At 40.4% G+C, this 19,406-nt stretch overlaps 1 protein-coding gene across 1 annotated transcript; it reads left to right on the forward strand.

Moving 5' to 3' along the window:
* Window positions 1-11,911: 11,911 nt before the first annotated feature.
* On the forward strand, window positions 11,912-17,446 carry slc15a5 (solute carrier family 15 member 5). The gene is made up of 9 exons (XM_077004646.1): window positions 11,912-12,272; window positions 12,876-13,098; window positions 13,231-13,400; window positions 13,654-13,874; window positions 15,497-15,683; window positions 15,795-15,983; window positions 16,164-16,295; window positions 16,431-16,539; window positions 16,659-17,446. Exons 1-9 carry the CDS (start codon window positions 11,912-11,914, stop codon window positions 16,795-16,797), a joined length of 1,731 nt encoding a protein of 576 aa, XP_076860761.1. The 3' UTR covers window positions 16,798-17,446.
* Window positions 17,447-19,406: the final 1,960 nt, after the last annotated feature.

Raw genomic sequence — 19,406 nt, forward strand, 5'->3', positions numbered from 1 at the left:
ATTTCTCATTATAATCACTCTTTCCAGTAGTGAGGAGATATTTTGACTAATTTAATAACAAAATGGCTTCTGTTCATATGGCTCAAAACTTTCCATATAATGCTGCACGATTTCAGTAGGACTGGTGTCATGAATCTTGGTCTTTCTTCAGCCACTCTGATATTGTTTTATATGTTTTGAATCTACTGGATCAATCAATCAATCAATCAATCAAAGTTTATTTGTATAGCGCTTTTCACAACACATGTTGTCACAAAGCGCCTTACAGGATTTAAAAGGTTAACAATACTACGGGTCCAGAACCCTAATGAGCAAGCCAAGGGCGACAGTGGCGAGGAAAAACTCCCTAAGATAGTGGGGAATAGGAAGAAACCTCGGGAGAACCAAGACTCAAAAGGGAACCCATCCTCCATTGGGCGGCCCGTTAACACACAGATTACACAAAATACAGACAAATACACAAGTCACACACAAATCACACAATCAGACTAAGTAAAGGTAAAAATGAAAGTTCTGGGTTATGATATTGTCACTGTAAATGTCTGTTGATGAACGCCAGGCTTTCATTCCGTGTCGGAGCAGCGATGCTGGTATTGTAGGCTCCGACTGCAATGTTACTCTCCAGGTGAACCTCGGAGAAAAGATACGAGATGTAGTAAATATGTAACAGATTAATCAAAGGCCAAACTAAACAGATGAGTCTTTAATCGAGTTTTAAACATTGAGACTGTGTCTGAGTCCCGAATAGAGGCAGGAAGATTATTCCACAATTGTGGAGCTTTAAAAGAAAAGGCTCTTCCACCTGCTGTGATCTTTTTGATCCTAGGAACAGTTAATAACCCTGCGTCCTGCGAGCGAAGTGAACGCGCTGGGTTATATTGTTCAATAAGTTCACTAAGATAGTCTGGAGCTAAGCCATGCAGCGCTTTATATGTTAATAAAAGTATTTAATAGTCAATACGGAATCTAATTGGCAGCCAGAGTAATGACGATAGTACGGGACTAATGTGATCAAACTTTTTAGTTTTTGTTAAAACTCGTGCTGCTGCGTTCTGAACCAGCTGGAGTTTGTTTATCGATTTACCAGAACATCCAGCTAGGAGACTGTTGCAATAATCTAAACGAGAGGATATGAATGCATGGATTAGTTTTTCTGCATCACTAATATTTAATATGTTTCTAATTTTGGCAATGTTGCGCAAGTGAAAGAACGCTACCCTAGTTATATTATTAATATGTGTATCGAACGAGAGATCTGGGTCTATTGTGACGCCCAAGTTCTTTACCTCTGCGCTGGGGGTTATAGTAAAAGAATGTAGATTCAATGCTGCATTATGTATCTTGTCTCTCGCAGCCCTAGACCCAACTATTATCAATTCTGTTTTATCGGCATTTAGTGCTAGAAAGTTACATGCCATCCAATGTTTTATCTCTTCTACACATTTCTCAATCTTACTGTTTGCGCCTAAATCATCGGGTTTTGCCGATAAATATAGCTGAGTGTCGTCTGCGTAGGAATGGAAACTGATGTCATGCTTATGCATAATTTCGCCTAAGGGTAACATGTACAGTGTGAATAGAAGTGGTCCTAGGACTGTCCCTTGTGGGACACCATATTTAACCTGCACAGATTTAGAGGTTTTATTATTAACACTTACACATTGGAAGCGGTCAGTTAAATATGATCTAAACCAGGAGAGTGCGACTCCTTTAATACCTACTGTGTTTTCTAGTCTATCCAGCAAAATGTTGTGGTCTACAGTATCAAAAGCTGCACTAAGATCCAACAGTATAAGGAACGAGACGAGCCCATTATCGGCCGATATTAGTAGATCATTCACTACCCTGAGTAAAGCTGTTTCAGTGCTGTGGTTTGGTCTAAATCCTGATTGGAACTTTTCATGGATACTATTTGATTGGAGATAGTGGTTTAACTGATTGGAAACTGCTTTTTCTAAAATTTTAGAGATAAATGGGAGATTAGAAATGGGTCTATAGTTGGCTAAAATCTGCGGATCGAGATTCTGTTTTTTAATCAAGGGTCTAATTACGGCACATTTTAATTGTTTGGGCATGTAACCTAGGTTAAGGGAGGAGTTAATCATATTAAGTAAGGGCCCTGCAGTGGCTGGGAGTAGGTCTTTAAATAGACGGGTTGGAACTGGGTCAAATATACATGATGTAGGCTTAGACGAATTAATCAATGTTGTGAGCTCTTTTTGCGATATAGGATTGAAGATATTTAGCTCAGTAATATTTTTGGATGCATAGTTACTAATAGCTGAACTACTGGGGTTGGATTGGAGGTTAGGCTGCGATGTATTATGACTGTAGTCGGATATTATCTATTTTATTATTGAAAAAGTTTAAAAATTCATCGCTAGTGTGTGTAAGTGCTGTGTTAGAACTAGTGTCGTTGATATTTCTTGTTAGTTTAGATACCGTCGCGAAGAGAAATCTAGGGTTATTCTTGTTGTTTTCTATTAGTGTCGAATAGTATGCGGCTCTAGCTTTTATTAGGGCATGTTTATATTTGACTATGGCGTCTTTCCATGTGATTCTAAACACTTCTAGTGAGGTGGATTTCCATTTTCGCTCCGCTGCTCGAGCTGCCTGTTTTAGAAGACGAGTGTGTTCGTCATACCATGGTGATAGCTTTTTCTCCCTAATTAATTTTGTTTTAATTGGAGCTACACTTTCTAAGGTATTGCTGAGTGTGGAATAAAACTGTTGTGTTGCCTGTTCCAATTCATTGGGCTGCAGTGGCATAGTGTTCGGTAGCTCTGGCAGTACGTTTATAAATGTTGCTGCAGTGTCGGATGTAATAGTGTGCGTGGTTTTTGTATGGCGCATCTGATGTACATTGTATAAAGTCATTTCATATATTAGTAAGAAATGATCTGAAATGGCATCATTTTGGGGGATGACTGCCAGATGTTCTATGTTTAATCCGTAAGTAAGTATTAAGTCTAAGGTGTGTTTACAGCGGTGGGTAGGCCCTGTCACATTTTGGGCTATACCTACTGAATCTAGTATGGAGTCGAACGCAATTTTCAGTGGGTCTGATTCATTTTCATAATGAATGTTGAAATCACCCACAATTACAAATCTCTCGATGGTTAAGACTAGTTCCGAAAGAAACTCAGCAAATTCCTGAAGAAATTCTGAGTAGGGACCCGGCGGTCGATAGATGGTCACTAATTTAAGCTTTGTTTTATTGCCTATAAGATTATTGCCTATTTCACCTATCAAAGCCTCGAATGAGTTAATAGAGGTGGTTGGTTTTACAGTAAAACCTATGTCTGTGTCATATATTGTGGCTACTCCACCTCCACGCCCTGTGATACGGGGCTGATGAACATAACTGTATCCAGGAGGAGCTGCTTCATTAAAACTTACATATTCGCCTACTCTAGCCCATGTTTCTGTTAAACAGAGTGCATTTAGTCTGTTATCTGAGATTATTTCGTTTACTATCACAGCTTTTGATGCAAGCGATCTAATGTTTAAAAGTCCTAGCCTTAGCTTAATATTGCTGCTCACTTCATGTTGATTATTTAATTTAATTTTAATTAGATTTTTAAAACATATCGCCCTGTTATTCTTATACCTGCCACGGCTAACAGACACAGTCTCAATGGTTTGGTAGTTAGGGAAGTAAGTTCTACTTAGCTGATTTGCGTGGTTTGTTGTGGCTGGTCAGGATCACATTCTATTGTAGATTTAGTCCCTATTGCCATTTGTATCTGGAGAATATGATACTAATGTGATACCCCTCCTGTGGTCCCATTAACTTAATTTCTACTCATTTGATCTCTTATTGCTATATTGTTATAAACTAGCAAGTTGTTATCTCCCCAATCCTCAGGACAAACTGAGTATGAATTACTGTGTAATGTTAAAATTAAAATGACCGAATGATGGAAACCAATTTTTGTCCGAGATCCTCTTCCTAAAGCCCAAGACAAGCAAAAGCAACTATGCGTCTCTGCAGACCAGAAACCATGGAGTGGGAGGGACTCATACAGCAAGTGTATGGAGACCAGCAAATCTTAAGTTATTGCACCACAATAGAGCCAGAACAGCCAAAACCATAGAATGTCTTTATGTGAAAATGACACCGCGGCTTTGATTTTATTGCACGTTCGTTTAGAGAATTCAGCATACTTTTGACATTTTTCTGTTATTTTATTTACATTTATATTTACATTTATGGCATTTAGCAGACACTCTTATCCAGAGCGACTTACAAAAGTGGTACATAGTTGCTTGGAATCTCCAAGGTAGTATAGATCAGTGGCGATTGCTTTAAGACTGCAAGGGAAGCTCAGCTTCCCCTAAAATGTCAAAAAATAAGTGATCAAACATATACTGTTGTGTGTACATGTCATTGACTAAATATGCGCTACAACGCGCTCAACTTTTATTCAGAATCAGCTTCTTATCACTGGTAACGACGCGGCTTTCCTCCCACTCAGTCCCGCAGCTTCACGGTGCTTTAAACGGTGTGGACGCTGAGCGTCTACAGAGTTCAATAGCGAAGCAAAGAGTGCAGCGAAAAGAGACGAGCCATTGGATAAATGCTGGGCTTTGTCCCGCCCATCGGACGCTCAGCGTCTCTGGGGGTCTATGGGGCAGTGGGCTGGCCTCGGCTGGCCCGGACGCTCAGTTTCTGCATGATGATTGGATGATTTGTCTGAGGACGAATTGACAGCGAAATGAGCGAATCAGCGATATTTTGGTGTAAACCTCCACGGGAGCATTTAATTTAATTTTTTTTAATTTTTCATTCTGTTCTGAGTTGAACTGGAGATTTTCCTAATCCTCTTAGCGGCATTTTCTTCGTTAAAAACGATTAGCGACAAATCGAGCTTCTATTTCTGGTCGTTTTTGTTGTAGCTGCTTGTGTTTGGAGACTGACTTCTATCACTCAAGTCAAAATTGAGCTTCCCCTCCTTGAAAGACCAGCATCCGCCACTGGTATAGATAGTCCTGGACAGAAGGTACTCTAAGCTGGAAAAACCACTAGACGAAAGTCATATGATACCTAACAATTATGCCAAGTCATTATTATAACTGAATATACACATCACCTGAGGAAAAAGACAGTAAGCAATTCCTATAACCCAATTATGCGCAATACCTGAGAAAAAGACAGTAAGCAGTACCTGTAATAAACACCTGAGGAAAGAGATGATAGAGCACAGTAGACGAAAGCATAATTATGTAAAGTGCACTTGAAAGAGGTGGGTCTTCAGTCGGCGTCTGAAGACAGCAAGTGACTCCGATGTTCGGACACACAATGGAAGTTCATTCCACCACCTTGGAGCCAGGACAGAGAAAAGTCTGGATGCTTGTCTCCCATGTGTCCTGGATGATGGAGGGTCAAGACGAGTCATACTTGAGGCGCGGAGGGCAGGTATGCTTCTGGGTTTTTACCATGGCCATCAAGTAAGGAGGAGCTGAACCGTTCTTTGCTTTGTAGGCCAGCAATAGGGTTTTATATTTGATGCGGGCAGCTACCGGAAGCCAGTGGAGGGATCACAGCAAGGGAGTGACATGGCTGAACTTGGGAAGGTTGAAGACCAGCCGAGCTGCAGCGTTCTGGATCAGTTGCAGGGGTTTTATGGCATGCATAGGAAGACCAGCCAGGAGGGAATTGCAGTAGTCCAGTCTTGAGATGACAAGGGACTGGACAAGGACCTGAGTGGCCTCCCTAGGGAGAAATGGCCGAATCCTCCGAATGTTGTGAAGGGCGAATCTGCATGATCGTGTTGTGTTAGCAATGTGGGCCATGAAGGAGAGTTGATTGTCGACAACTACACCAAGTCTACGTGCTTCCATGGATGGAGTGATCACGGTGTTCTCGAATGGGATAGAAAGATCACGATGAGGACTGGCTCTTCCAGGGATGTACAGCTTCTCCATCTTGCTTGGGTTAAGCTTTAGTTGGTGAGCTGCCATCCAAGAGGCAATGTCTTTTAGACATGCAGAGATTCGAGCTGAAACCTGTGTGTCAGAAGGTGGGAAGGAAAAGGAGCTGGGTGTCATCCACATAACAGTGATAAGAGAAGCCATGTGCAGAAATTGTCTCACCCAGTGAGCGGGTATAAAGGGAAAAAAAGAATTGGACCCAGCACTGAGCCTTGTGGAACACCGGTGGGGAGTTTGCATGGCGTGGATGTTGATCCTCCCCATGTTACTTGGTAGGAACGTTCCTCCAGGTAGGATGCAAACCACGTCCATGCATTGCCAGTGATACCAAGGCCTGAAAGGATGGACAGGAGGATCTCGTGATTGACTGTGTCAAAGGCCGCCGAAAGGTCAAGCAGAATCAGAACTGATGATAGTCCAGTTGCTCTAGCCGCATCAACCTGAAAATGACAATTAAAGAAGATCGAAAATTTTACAAATAATATTTGATCACTGTTCTGACACATTACAAGCTTTTCTTTAGCAGTTATGAACATTAAGCATTCCAAACTGGTATATTTCACCAGCCATTGAAATTCATCTTTAATGTAGATAACTGGTGGTATTATTTATTTGCATATACCAGGTATCACCAAATGGCGGACCGCGGTCCGGACCCGAACGCCGTCCTGTCCGGACCCAATCACATTCCTGATTAACTGGATACGGACCCAAATGCCAAAAAAGTTTTAACGGGAGACTATATTTTAAACCGGAGAATTTTACCCATTTGAGTAAACATCAGATTAACATCAGGTTCTTAGTCCAGGTGGTTTATGATGTCCTACCTAGTCCATCCAACCTCCATGTCTGGGGCAAAGTAGAGTCACCATCCTGCCCCCAGTGCCCAGGACAGGGATCCCTGGAACACCTCCTCAGTAGTTGCCCGAAAGCACTTGGAGAGGGGCGTTATCGCTGGTGCCACAACCAGGTGCTAAAGGCGGTTGCTGAGAGTATAGCCAAGGCCATTAAGAGCACCAAGGGACACTGCAAGCCCAAGTCCATCAGGTTCCACAGAGCTGGAGAGAAGCCCAATATTCAAGCAGGGGCCAGTTCAGGTCTCCGTACCACTGCCACAGATTGGTAGCTGGAAGTGGACCTGGGCAAGCAGCTAAAGATTCCAGCAAGAATAACATCGACTCGCCTCCGACCAGATATGGTCATTGTGTCTGATTCCACCAAGCAGTTGATCATTCTGGAACTGACAGTGCCCTGGGAGGAACGCATGGAGGAGGCAAATGAAAGGAAGCGTGCCAAGTACCAGGAGCTGGTGGAGGAGTGTAAGAGCAAAGGCTGGAGGACATACTGTGAACCTCTGGAGGTGGGATGCCGAGGATTTGCAGGGCAGTCCCTTTGTAAAGTCCTCACCATGCTGGGCCTCACCGGTGAGGCTAAGAGGAAAGCCATCAGGTCTGCAACTGAAGCTGCAGAAAGAGCCACAAGATGGCTTTGGATCAAGAGGGCTGATCCGTGGACGAATGCTGCTGGAACACAGACCGGAGTCTGATCAACTCCGGTCGGGTCGCCTGGGCGAGGGTGTCTGATGTTGAAAGACCCGAAACACCCAGTGACCCCAGGATACATCACTGATGATGTGTCCCAGCGCATCAGCAAGATGTATCTTTCACCTGTTAACAGGTCGGTTTTGATCCGTGACTCAAATCAGCCATTAGATAACCTAAAAAGAACTTATTTATCATCCATTTTGTTTCTTACTTCTTGGTTACGTTGTTAGGCTTGCTTATCCATAAAAGTATTGGTTTTAATATGTGTGTTGTGCCCACCTGGGCCGTACTATTGACAGTATACACAACAGTATACACAACTCTAAACTGAAGATATTGTGTAGGTGTCACGGTGAGGGGGCTGGGTCGCCACCGGAGGGCGCGCGTCCCGGCCAGCAGCCGGTCCCAGCACACACCCCCGAGCATGCAACCACTCCCACCATCCAGTTCTCCCGAATACTAAACACCTGTTCACAATTATGTCTCTTCTTTTTAAGCCCGCAGGTCATTCGGTCCAGTGCTGCACATTGCCTCTACCAGCTACACTGGACCCCCCTAGCTCTGTTTCGACAGCTACGCTCGTCCTTTGTTTTTCCTTACGTCAAAGTATCTCTGTCTGTTTTCTTTTATGTCTGCATGGATAATAAACTTCCTCCCGTGCAACCTACGTCTCTGGCTGCCTCTGTCCCGACGCCCCCGGCGTCACAGTAGGCCTGTATAATTAAAAGTACAATATTCATTTACCTACACATTTCTGACATATTTAATTATTTTTTATCACTTTTACTATTATTTATTTATTACTGCAATAAAGACCATTTAGCTTCCCCGTTATTTAAGCAGCGGACTACCTAGTGATAAATAAGCAATTATATATAACCACGTATAATATATATATACAGTCCCTGACATAAGTGTTCTGTCGCTTATCCATGTTGTGGAAACAAAAGCTTATAACCTGACTTTAAATTCATCGATTGGTTTTACAAATGACTCATATGAAAGGTGAAACCCTCCCAAATGAGATTTAATTTACGAAAATAAATTTGCTCTACTGCAGAAATATTGATCCGTTAATGAAGACAGAAAGGTCAGATTTTGGCAAGACAAAAGTTTTGTCGCCCACAGAAAGTAAGGTGAAAATCAAACAAATAATTCACTTCATATACAAATATATGCTTCATAACACTGGTGAATGACGTTGTGGTGCTATTAGAGCCATATTTAATATTTTGTGTGCGATCCGGTAACATTTAATGTTGTCCGCTGGGTTGCCAACTCTCACGCATTGCGTGAGTTACTAGTTCGCTAGCTCTGGCGCCAACCACCGGCGATATAACACTCAATCTGTGTCCATTTTACGTTCGCCAACGCCACCTGTTGACTGTTTTCTGGGTGAATCTTGGATCCATACAGCTCCAGTAGGTCTCCTGCAGTATTTGCGGCAGCTGTGATGTAATTCAACTGAAGATTCATCTGAGAAATTCACCTTCTGCCACTTTGCCAACGTCCATCCGTTTAGCAGGCTGCGGGCCTTGGCAAATGCCACACATTTTTTTACCTGCCTTTTGTTTAGTGCTAGCTTCTGGGCACTGATTCGACCATGGAGGCCATCTCGAGACAGAATCCTACAAACTGTTCTAGTTGACACAGGGACTTGAGGTGACCAGGCCTGGTGGAACTCTGCTGCAGTGGAAGAGGGACTGGCTTTGGATTTTCTAACCAAAAAACTTTCCTCCCGAGCAGTTGTCTTGTGGGGTCTACCGGACCTGGGCTTGTCAAAAACATCTCCAGTCTCTTCAAATCATTTTTTTTATTCTTTGTACTTGATGCTGAGACACATTAAAGGTGCCAGCCACCTCTGCAGTGGATTTGGTCTTCAGCGTCTTGATAATCAAGGCTTTGGTCGCAGAAGGGATTTTTGGCATGTTGTTAGAGGTCAAGTTGCAGTGCAAGTGAAGGTCTGGGGTGCCGTAGTGCTTTTTAAACACACCCACTAATTAACCAATCAATTAGTGAGCACAGGTGAGGCTGTAAACTAGGATTGGGTGCATTATATGACAAGGCGACAAAACTTTTATCTTGCCAAAATCAGACCTTTCTGTGTTCATTAAATGATCAATATTTATGCAGTAAAGCAAATTTATTTTCGTAAATTAAATCTCATTTGGGAGGGTTTCAGCTTTCATATGAATCATTTCTAAAACCAATCAATGAATTTAAAGTCAGGTTATAAGCTTTTGTTTCCACAACATGGATAAGCGACAGAACTTATGTCAGAGACTGTATATGAACCAGGAAGGTTCATATATACAGTCCCCTCCCCACCCACCCCTGTCCCATGTATTTTATATTTTACACCTTATTGTGCATTAAAAAAATATGTAATATTAAAATGTAAATTTCTCCACTAGTGAGGCAGACACCTTAGCGCCCTCTATTGGCCAGCTGCCACTGTGGCTCGGCACTAATAGAGAACCTACGACGATGCGTGGTGTTTACCAACTGTGCAGCAGTTGGGACCGTACAGTACATAAATGGTTTTGTCTGATTACCTAATTAAGAAGGGTCTTGTAGTTATTACCAGAATTAGGTGTTATAATAGAGGGAACACATTTGCTGCACTTTAGTTTCTCAGAACTGAAAGTGCAGTGAATGATAGTGCACATAGTCTTGCAGTTCATACTGTAAATTAATTAACTGAATTCAACCAAAAGTATACATTACACAAATGCTGGTCTTTAAAATAATATTTTAAGAAGTTTTTGTATCCTGAATAATCCATGCTTTATCCATGCTTTATCCATGCCTTATCCATGCCAATTCAAACAGTGCCTCCTAGAGGAAAGTTTAACAACTGCAAATTAGATTTACTGGCACAAAATCAATTATAGTATTTTTTATATAAAATAGTATTATTAACAGTAAATGCTAATTTGAATTGAATTTGAGCAAATAAAAAAAAACTTATAGAATATCACAAACCTTTATGGTGGTTCTAAAATAATGTCAACAGTTACATGTAAAACTAAAAGCGAAACAAAAATGACAATGGAAATGATTTCATGGAAGTGCTTCAGGTCCATGATGAAACAGGATGGGATCCATGGCAACCAAACTACAAGCGTATTCACTGATGCACCACACAGAGCTGGTATTCTTTCAGTCTTACTGGTTTCCTTTCTCTCTCTTTAGTGCAACTCTACTAGCTCAGAGCTCCATTCACACTCAGTCAGCCCCACCAGTGTGGCCCTTTCTCTGCTTATAATTGGTGAGCTCAGGCAGAAATATTCAAGTCCAGCACACCGCAGCCATTCAGAACAGTACATTTGTGATGCCAAGTGGCAATAAGCCAGCAAGAACCACAAACAATAACAAAGAAGCTGAGAATTCACTAAGAAAAATTCTTCCAATAAATTATTTGACTTTTTGAAAATCAAGGCGCCAAAAATAATTAATATTTGAACTTTCCATTTTGCTAGCTGGAATAGCTGAACTATTGTACAATTACTTTTGACTAGCTGTTAAAAGTTACTTCGTCAACAAAATTATTGTTGTTATTATTGTTGTTTGTCTATTGTTTGTCATCCAGTAAATAAGTCTTTTTGGACATTATTTATACACATTCCAAAAAAATACTAACCATGGGACTCAAAAGGGTTTGAAAAGTGAGCAGATTCATTTAGGTGGCTAAATTCACACTTCATGCCCTTCTACTCTTACTAAGCCTGACACCCAGGCCTAACACAGAGGACTGAGGTCTTTCACAAATACACGTTACATGCTGTAGGCATCTCCAATCATTAAGTATTTAATTAGCTTTAATTTACCACCACTTACTTTCAGGACTGTTTGTCATAATATTGCTGCTTTCTATAGTAAATAACTAAAACTTTACTTTATATACAATGATTAAAAAAAATAAAAATACAAAGCATGTATGTGTATGTTCTGATCAGATGTAAAAAGTCCAGGGAATTAAAACATCACATAAACTACACTACCACTGTGATGGTCTTTACATGTTCTTTCTGAAATCTCAATATCTATACACTATTTTTTTTATCTGGGGTAATGACAAAATAACTAATCATAATCTAGAACCAGCAAGAAACTCATTATGAAAATATGTCACACATTCCTGATATCAGTTTCACCATCAAAGCTCGTGCCATCACACTGGTATCATGTCCACTGCCCTAATGAGGTGCCCCAGAAGCCAGAGAGCAGAAGTTCATACACTAGTGCGGAGAACAGGAGAACAAACATTTCGCAGGACTCTCGGCAGAGGAGCAGTGCGCACTTATTTACATGCAGCCATACACAAGACTTCACAGGGCTGTGTGAAATTGCTCTTGCAGTTTTCAAGCGTGGATAGGGGTGATACTCCAGTGCCCCAACAACACTTCTAAAGCAGGACCTCAAGAAGCAGCATGGTGGCTGTGAATGTTCCTGGCCTTCATGATAGCCATCCACTCCAAAGGGTCTCCGCCACTCGCAGCGCAAGTGGGATGGTTAGTCCATGTAAGCCTTTAAAGTCTGAAAAGAAGCTACAGGTGATTATCTGTGTTCTTTTTGTGGAGTTATTCGAGAGGTTCACCTTCTTTGGGATTGTTTGCAATATGATCCTCTTTTGCACCATCAAGCTGGGATATGACAATTATCAAGCAGCCACAGTGAACCTTTGTTTTGTGGGAGCCAGTACACTTACACCTGTTCTTGTGGGCTGGTTTGCAGAGACATGTTTGGGAAGGACAAAAGTTCTCTATCTTTGCACTCTCCTTCATTTCTTTGGTAAGTTGATCTCATGACTAAGCTCAAAGTCCTGAAAGGTTTTCAATTATCAGAAGGTGTGTTCAACAAGATTCTACATTTGTAATGTGGGTTTAAAAAAACTCAGTATTGTACAAGAGCTGTCAAGCTGTTAACAGACATATTTGACATATATGAATGTTGACATATAAAACGTATTAAAACATCAATTTATTGAACTCAAGTACTGTGTTTTTAGTCTACAGAAGAGTTATGACAAAATATATGACAGAAAATTTGGCACTTAGAAGTATACCAATGCATGAAGCTTATATGAGAATTAAAATAATCCCTTCCTAGGCAAAAACGTATTATGTCAGCTTTTAAAATTTGCTCACTCAAAAATCAGTAGTCAGTGTGCACTTTTTATAAACAGCATCTATATTTCAAGCAATACTGTTTTGTGAAATAACCACAATCACACATATTTACAATAAAACAGCCTGATGAAACTTTTAAAACATGATCCTGGCTTTATTCATTAAGTATAAGGCTACATCATATCTGACTCTAAGAAACATTATCTCAGGACCTAACATTTCAGAATCCAGAATCTAACCATTGTGCTGTTGATCCTCCTTATAGGAACTGCGATGCTCCCTGTAGTTGCGTTCCCTTTTGAGGATTTCTACATCGACACACACAACACTATTCACCAGCTTGATCCACAGGAGCAACATATTCTCTTCTACACAGGACTGCTGGCTGCTGCTGTCGGTACAGGTGGAATACGTGCCGTACTTTGCCCATTAGCAGGCTATCACCTTCAAGGCTACAACCAACACCAGATTCTGTCCTTTTTCAACTGGTAAATAGTACGATTTATTATTGATGATTATGCGTACATAAATATGAGTACAATAAATGCTGAAATTAGACATCTATATAAAATTTCTGGAAGATATGGTCAAGATGTAATTTGTGCATATTTTGCCCACAGGCTCTATTGGCTCGTGAATCTAAATGCTGCAGTTGTGCACTTGGGAATTGCTTATATACAGCAATCTGTGGCCAAAAACCTGGGCTTTCTCATTCCCTTCACTTCTGTTCTGTTGGCTCTAATTGCAATACATATGGCACGAAACAATCTCATCTTTAATCCCAAAAAAGGTAGGAAACAGAAACTAGAAGAATCTAGAATAGATGCATAGATCATACAATAGATCCAGATACCATGGATTTACTTACCCACACAATATATAAATTATATATATATATATATATATATATATATATATATATATATATATATATATATATATATATATATATATATATATATATATATGCATCACTGTACCTAACTTTTTCCTTCATGGATATTTTCTGAAATCATGAACTTTGTGTTTTGGAAAATATACAGGAAGTTCGATACTCACCACACTGGGTGTGTTTATGAATTCCCTAAAAATGTGTTGCCTCCATTATCGTCACTTGAGTGGAGACGTGGCCAGCTGGCTGGACCGTGCCAAGGAGAACAACGGAGGACACTACAGTGAAACAAGTGTAGAAAATGTGAAGATCCTGGTGAAGCTTTTCCCTCTTTTTGGACTTCAGCTTCTCTACCGTGCTTGTATTACCCAGGCAAGTAGAGAAGGAACACATAATCAAAAGGAAAAGCTATATTACACAATTGAATAATCTGTTTACAAATCTGTTTACACTGAACTCCAAAGAATGCTCCAAATATTGATGAGGAGTTAAGTTTGTGATGAGCCAAGAATGACATTTGGTCATCCACAATTGCATCAATTATATTGATGAGAGTCTCCATGAAGAGACTCCCTTCCAAGTCACCTAATAAAAGTGACACTCTAGGTATGAACTAAACCATTTCCACTCTGAGTCAGTGATTTCTAGTTTGAGGAGGACAGAGAGGTGAATCTTGAAGCAGTAGAGGTCTTATAGAATCAGGGCCGATTACATTTTGGCTTTCTAGCCACATTGTGCTTCTTCATAAATGTAAACTTAATTTCAGTAGAGAGTGCCAGTGTGAAGCCAGACTTATTTGCATCATGGAGTTGGTTCTAAGTGAGAATGACAATTGGTTATATACTCTATAATTAGAAATTTTTGAGAGAAAATAAAGAAGAGATACTGGTTGATTCTTGTCGATGTTAGAGCTTTCTAGTGTGGGTTTCTTCAGTGTTGGTAGCACACTGATGAACTTGAAGACAGGACAAGGAGTAAGGAGAAAAGAGAAACATGTTAGAGCAGTGGTTCTCAAACTGTGGTACGCGTACCACTGGTGGTACGCAAAGCACCCCGCGGTGGTACGCCAGATGAACTCGGAAAATAAAAGATGCTTTGAGGTTTTTTTTTTTTTTACACAACACATTTTTTTTTATTAAAACAGAATTATGACAAGTCCTGAAATTCAGAAACTAAAAGGGATTACTCGTATTATGTGCGGAGAAAATGTCGCTAAACAGTTCGACCTGGTGCATCTTTCAAACGACACGGTCACTCGCAGAATTGATGAAATGGTGGACAACGTCAGACAAACATTGACCGAGAGAATTAAAATGAGTAAATGCTTCTCACTGCAGTTAGATGAATCCCTAGATGTCGCAGATTTAGACAACTTGCTCGTTTACGTGCGATATGCGTATGAGGGCATGTCGCACGAAGAATTTTTGTGCTGTACCAACCACTACCAACACGAACTACAGGAGAACTACATTATAACATATGTGTGTAATGAGCAGGGTTGCCAAATGCGTGAGACACACGCATTTGACCGTCTTCACACGCCACACATCCGATTTCTCACGTCGACAAAAAAAAATCTAGTTTATTTACCTCTGATCCACATCTATGATTCAATGAGTTACTAGTTCGCTCTGGCGCCAACCATCGTGATATAGCCTAATACTTAATTCGTGTCTATTTTACATCCTCCCGGTAACAATTTACATTCGCCCCCCGCCCCCCCCGTCAACAACTTAAACTTGCCAAACAGCTTTTTCTTTTTTTTTTTTTTTTTTGGGGGGGGGGGGGGGGGGGGGTAGTAGGTGGTACGTGGAGGTTTTTCGTTTGACAGTTGGTGGTACTTTGTCTAAAAAGTTTGAGAACCACTGTGTTAGAGGATCAAGAGTAGGAGGGAAAGCACTGATGGGTGGAATGGAGATGAGAAAGACATTATTTACATATTCATATTATTTTTTCTAAATTTAAGCCTCTGACTTACATTTGTGTTTTTACAGATTCCATCAGGATACTATCTTCAGACGATGCATTCAAACCTGAACATCAATGGTTTCCTCTTACCAATAGCAGCACTGAATGTGATCAGTATTCTGCCATTGCTAATTTTAGCACCATTACTGGAATTTGTGAGCACCTGCTACCTATCTTTAAAGAAAACACCTCCTTCTCCAACCAAATTCATAAGTACGCTTCTCCACTAAATGATACATACATACCAGTTAACTGACTCCAAGATTCACTAAGTAAACTTAAGAGATTAAAAGAAATTCTGCTCTGTTTTGTGTTATCTTCTAGCAGTGGGTCATACCTGTGCAGCTCTGTCTGTACTAGTTGCAGGTATCACTGAGATCCACAGGAAAGACTATTCTCAGGTAGAGCAGACGCTGTCAGGCACAGTTCTGCACGTGTCCTCCATGGCTTGCTTTCGACTTGCACCTCAGTACATCTTACTGGGTGTAGCAGAGGCATTTGTCACACCAGCATGTAAGCATCAATTCTTAATATTGTCCACAAATGCAAAACCTCTAAGTCTCTGCTCTCTGTAAGATCCATTGATAGTCAGTAATGACATGATCACTCCTACCACATCCTACTATTTAGCTAAAAGCAGAACATCTATCCTTCACTCCTTCACACAATTCATTCTTGTGTCCCTTTTTTCAGGTTCCCTCATTTCTTTCTGTCTGACTCCGAGCAACCTCAGAGGTATCTCTCTGCACTTCCTTACTCTGTCCTACGGAGGAGGATGCTTTTTGGGTGCCTTTTTGGTTCAGCTCTTTTGTCTTGTGTCGGGTGGTAAGGCAACTTCCTCCTTAGCCCTTTTGGCATATCTTTTAAGCAGTACAATTCGTTGTGTATTTGTGCCATTTCCTCCTGTATTTGTGCCAAACTACTGCACATGACTAACCCTTCAATCACTTCTGCTTCCAGGGAACTTTTATCCAAACACACTCAGCAATGGTAATATGGAAAGATTTTTCTTTACATTGGCAATGTTGATGGCCATAAATACACTGGTGTTCTGGAAAGTATCTTGCAGGTAGGCTATGATTTCATTCGTTGTGTAAGCTATCCCATCTGCGTCTCAGAAATATGTGATGCTGCATGCTACTTTGACACTGAGTATCAATTATAACAATTCAATGTTTTGTTGTGCAGATATACTAACCTGGGTGTTGAACTAGATAAAGGAGTGAGGCAAAGTAATCTCTCTGAAAAGCTGCTACAGCATAAAACCTGTCTGCGGTTTTATGACACAGTGGATTGTTCAGGAACCTCCTTGGAAACTATCCTGTAACTTCAGCATGATGGCCAGATCGTAGAAACAGATAAAAACATATGTATTTATGCATATACAGGCCTAAACCTATGGGACAGACCCTAGATGCTGGTGTCACACAAACTCCAAGCCCTATGTTTACCCTGCCTGTTTTGGACGGTTTGGACTGTACATGTGCAGAATATTACGCCTGTGTATATTACATGTTTTACACTGTATTGCACATGGATGTTTTTTCCTATCACAGGCAACTTATTATAATAATTCTCTTATTGCAAGATTAACTATTTTTTTATCATGATGCAGAGATTTTATGTTCTCTCGGAGAAGCTAGTCCATGGTTAGATGGAAAAAAAATAAGTTGTTGTGTCAGTCACTTTATATTGATATAACTTAATTGCTTGTTAACTAGCTTAGTTGGAGAAATCTAGATAGGTTGTTTGTTTGTTTTGTTTTTCCTCAGTGCTAATGACACCTTATATTTGTCAAATAGAATCTAGTAGGTTATGTTGTGAAAGAACATGATAAAATGGTAAAATTTGTGTCTAGCTTCCATAACCCTGCAATTTTCTCAGGGATCAATAAAGTATATTTCTATTTAAAAATGTAATAAAAATGAATAAAAATATAAAGCATGCAAGTTCAAAATTCATGCCAATATGCTGGGGAACAGTTTTTTTGAAAAGTATTGGGTTTCATGTTTACTAGGCATGTATTTTACACAATAAATCAAATGTCCTTTGAATGAACTGGTTTATAAAATGTATTTTATGGTTGTCATAAACTAAAAGTGCTGGATTAGGTACAGTATTATATCATTTGTGCATTAAAGGTCATTTTAGCTATCATACTGTATGTCATATCCCACACTTAGTCAATTATGGCTAGACCACTTGTGTCACACGTCATCTAGTTGGCATCATACCTATTAGGAACTCCAGGAAATATGTGGAATGTGGAAATATGGAGCCATTTTAACATTTAATGGGTTTTGCTTGACGATCCATAATTGTTGTACAATCTAAAATCATCCACACCCCTGAAAGGTGATTAGCTATGGCTTGGATTATATTATGGCATTCTGAAGACCTAACTGCATAACACTCTGTAGTGTTATTTTCTGCAGTCCAGTTTTATGAGTTATGACAAGAAGCCCACACTGTCACGATACGGCGGCCCCCTACTGGTCGCCCTCGTCTACAGCAGCAGCTTGTCCTGTGGGTGTGGTGTTGTGTTCGTCCCTCAGGTGGGCGGACCCCGCGATCCGTCTCACCTGAGGGTTGTTTGTTCATCTATATATGTCTTGTCTTTGTACCAGTTGACCACTGGTTATTATATCCTAAATTCGGATCAGTTCACGGGTTTTGGTTTGCGCACTTTACATATTAAACCATCCTTTTTCCCTGAGACTTGGCGTGATCGCTTCCATTTATTTTCGCTCACCCTACCCGTCACACACACCAGTGTGGTGGCAACGTCCACCCACAATGCAGGAACCAGTGTGACATCTATGTAAACATGTCTATGATCTCTAATTATAGGTTTACAACAGTTAGTTCTGACTAAGTAATTTGACTGGATAAGAGACATTACATGGGTTTTTAACAATATATGTTTAATGCTGCTTTACATGTGTGTTCTATTAACTGTCAATTACATGAGTATGCCAGAATTAAATATTAGATTGAATAATATAATAATTATATTCAACATTTATATTGCTTGTGAATGGTAAAGTGACCTGATCTAAAGTCATGGATAACACTTGCTCACTCTTCCTAACACACATTTAGATATTTACATTTACATTTTATGGCATTTGGCAGACGCCCTTATCCAGAGTGACTTACATTTTTATCTCATTTTTTATACAAGTGAGCAATTGAGGGTTAAGGGCCTTGCTCAGTGGCACCTCAGTCATGGCCTCTGGGAATCGAACCCACAACCCTCCGGTCACAAGACCAGTTCCCTAACCGCCAGGCCACGACTGCCCAAAATGTAGATATTATATGATATAATACGAATATCTTCATATATATGTGTATATATATATATATATATATATATATATATATATATATATATATATTGTTGTGTTTATCCACTACTGTGTGACTGCGGGTCAGGGAGGTTACTCACCATTGGTGCACGTAGCCAGCTATCTTCTAAATATAGTCCAATGCGAGCTCATTGTGAGCAGTTGGTGTCCAATGAGGAGCCACAAACAATGTTTAAGTTGCGCTCGCGCGAGATTATGAACATGGCGTTTTATCATTGACGGCGGCGCATCACCAGTTTATGACCTAAGAGCTACCTAAATGCTGACTAAGAGCCAACTAAAGGCTGCCTAAAAGCTGTGGGAATAACCTGAAAATAAAGAAAATAAACAAATCCACAAAGAGTTATATCTGTCTGCCGTTTCGTCAATGCCCTTTCGGTGGGAAAACCGAACAGTCATAAACTGCGGTGCCTCAACGAAAGAAAAGAAGAAATCCTTCTAAAATAAATTTCGCCTCTAAACGTCAAAAACAAAGGAAAATGGATTCTGCCGTAATGAAAAGATCTAAAGGGAAAACGGTCCTCTGCACAAGCTACATTCACCAGGAGAGCAAATAAGCTGTCTCTCA

Source organism: Brachyhypopomus gauderio, chromosome 5, assembly GCF_052324685.1.
Source record: "Brachyhypopomus gauderio isolate BG-103 chromosome 5, BGAUD_0.2, whole genome shotgun sequence".
Lineage (NCBI taxonomy): Eukaryota > Metazoa > Chordata > Actinopteri > Gymnotiformes > Hypopomidae > Brachyhypopomus > Brachyhypopomus gauderio.

Coding starts and splice junctions, on each gene's coding strand:
- slc15a5 (XM_077004646.1), top strand. CDS start 11,912: ATGGTGGCTGTGAATGTTCCTGGCCTTCATGATAGCCATCCACTCCAA. Junction 13,099..13,230: donor ATTCTGTCCTTTTTCAACTG/GTAAATAGTACG, acceptor TTTTGCCCACAG/GCTCTATTGGCTCGTGAATC. Junction 13,401..13,653: donor CATCTTTAATCCCAAAAAAG/GTAGGAAACAGA, acceptor GAAAATATACAG/GAAGTTCGATACTCACCACA.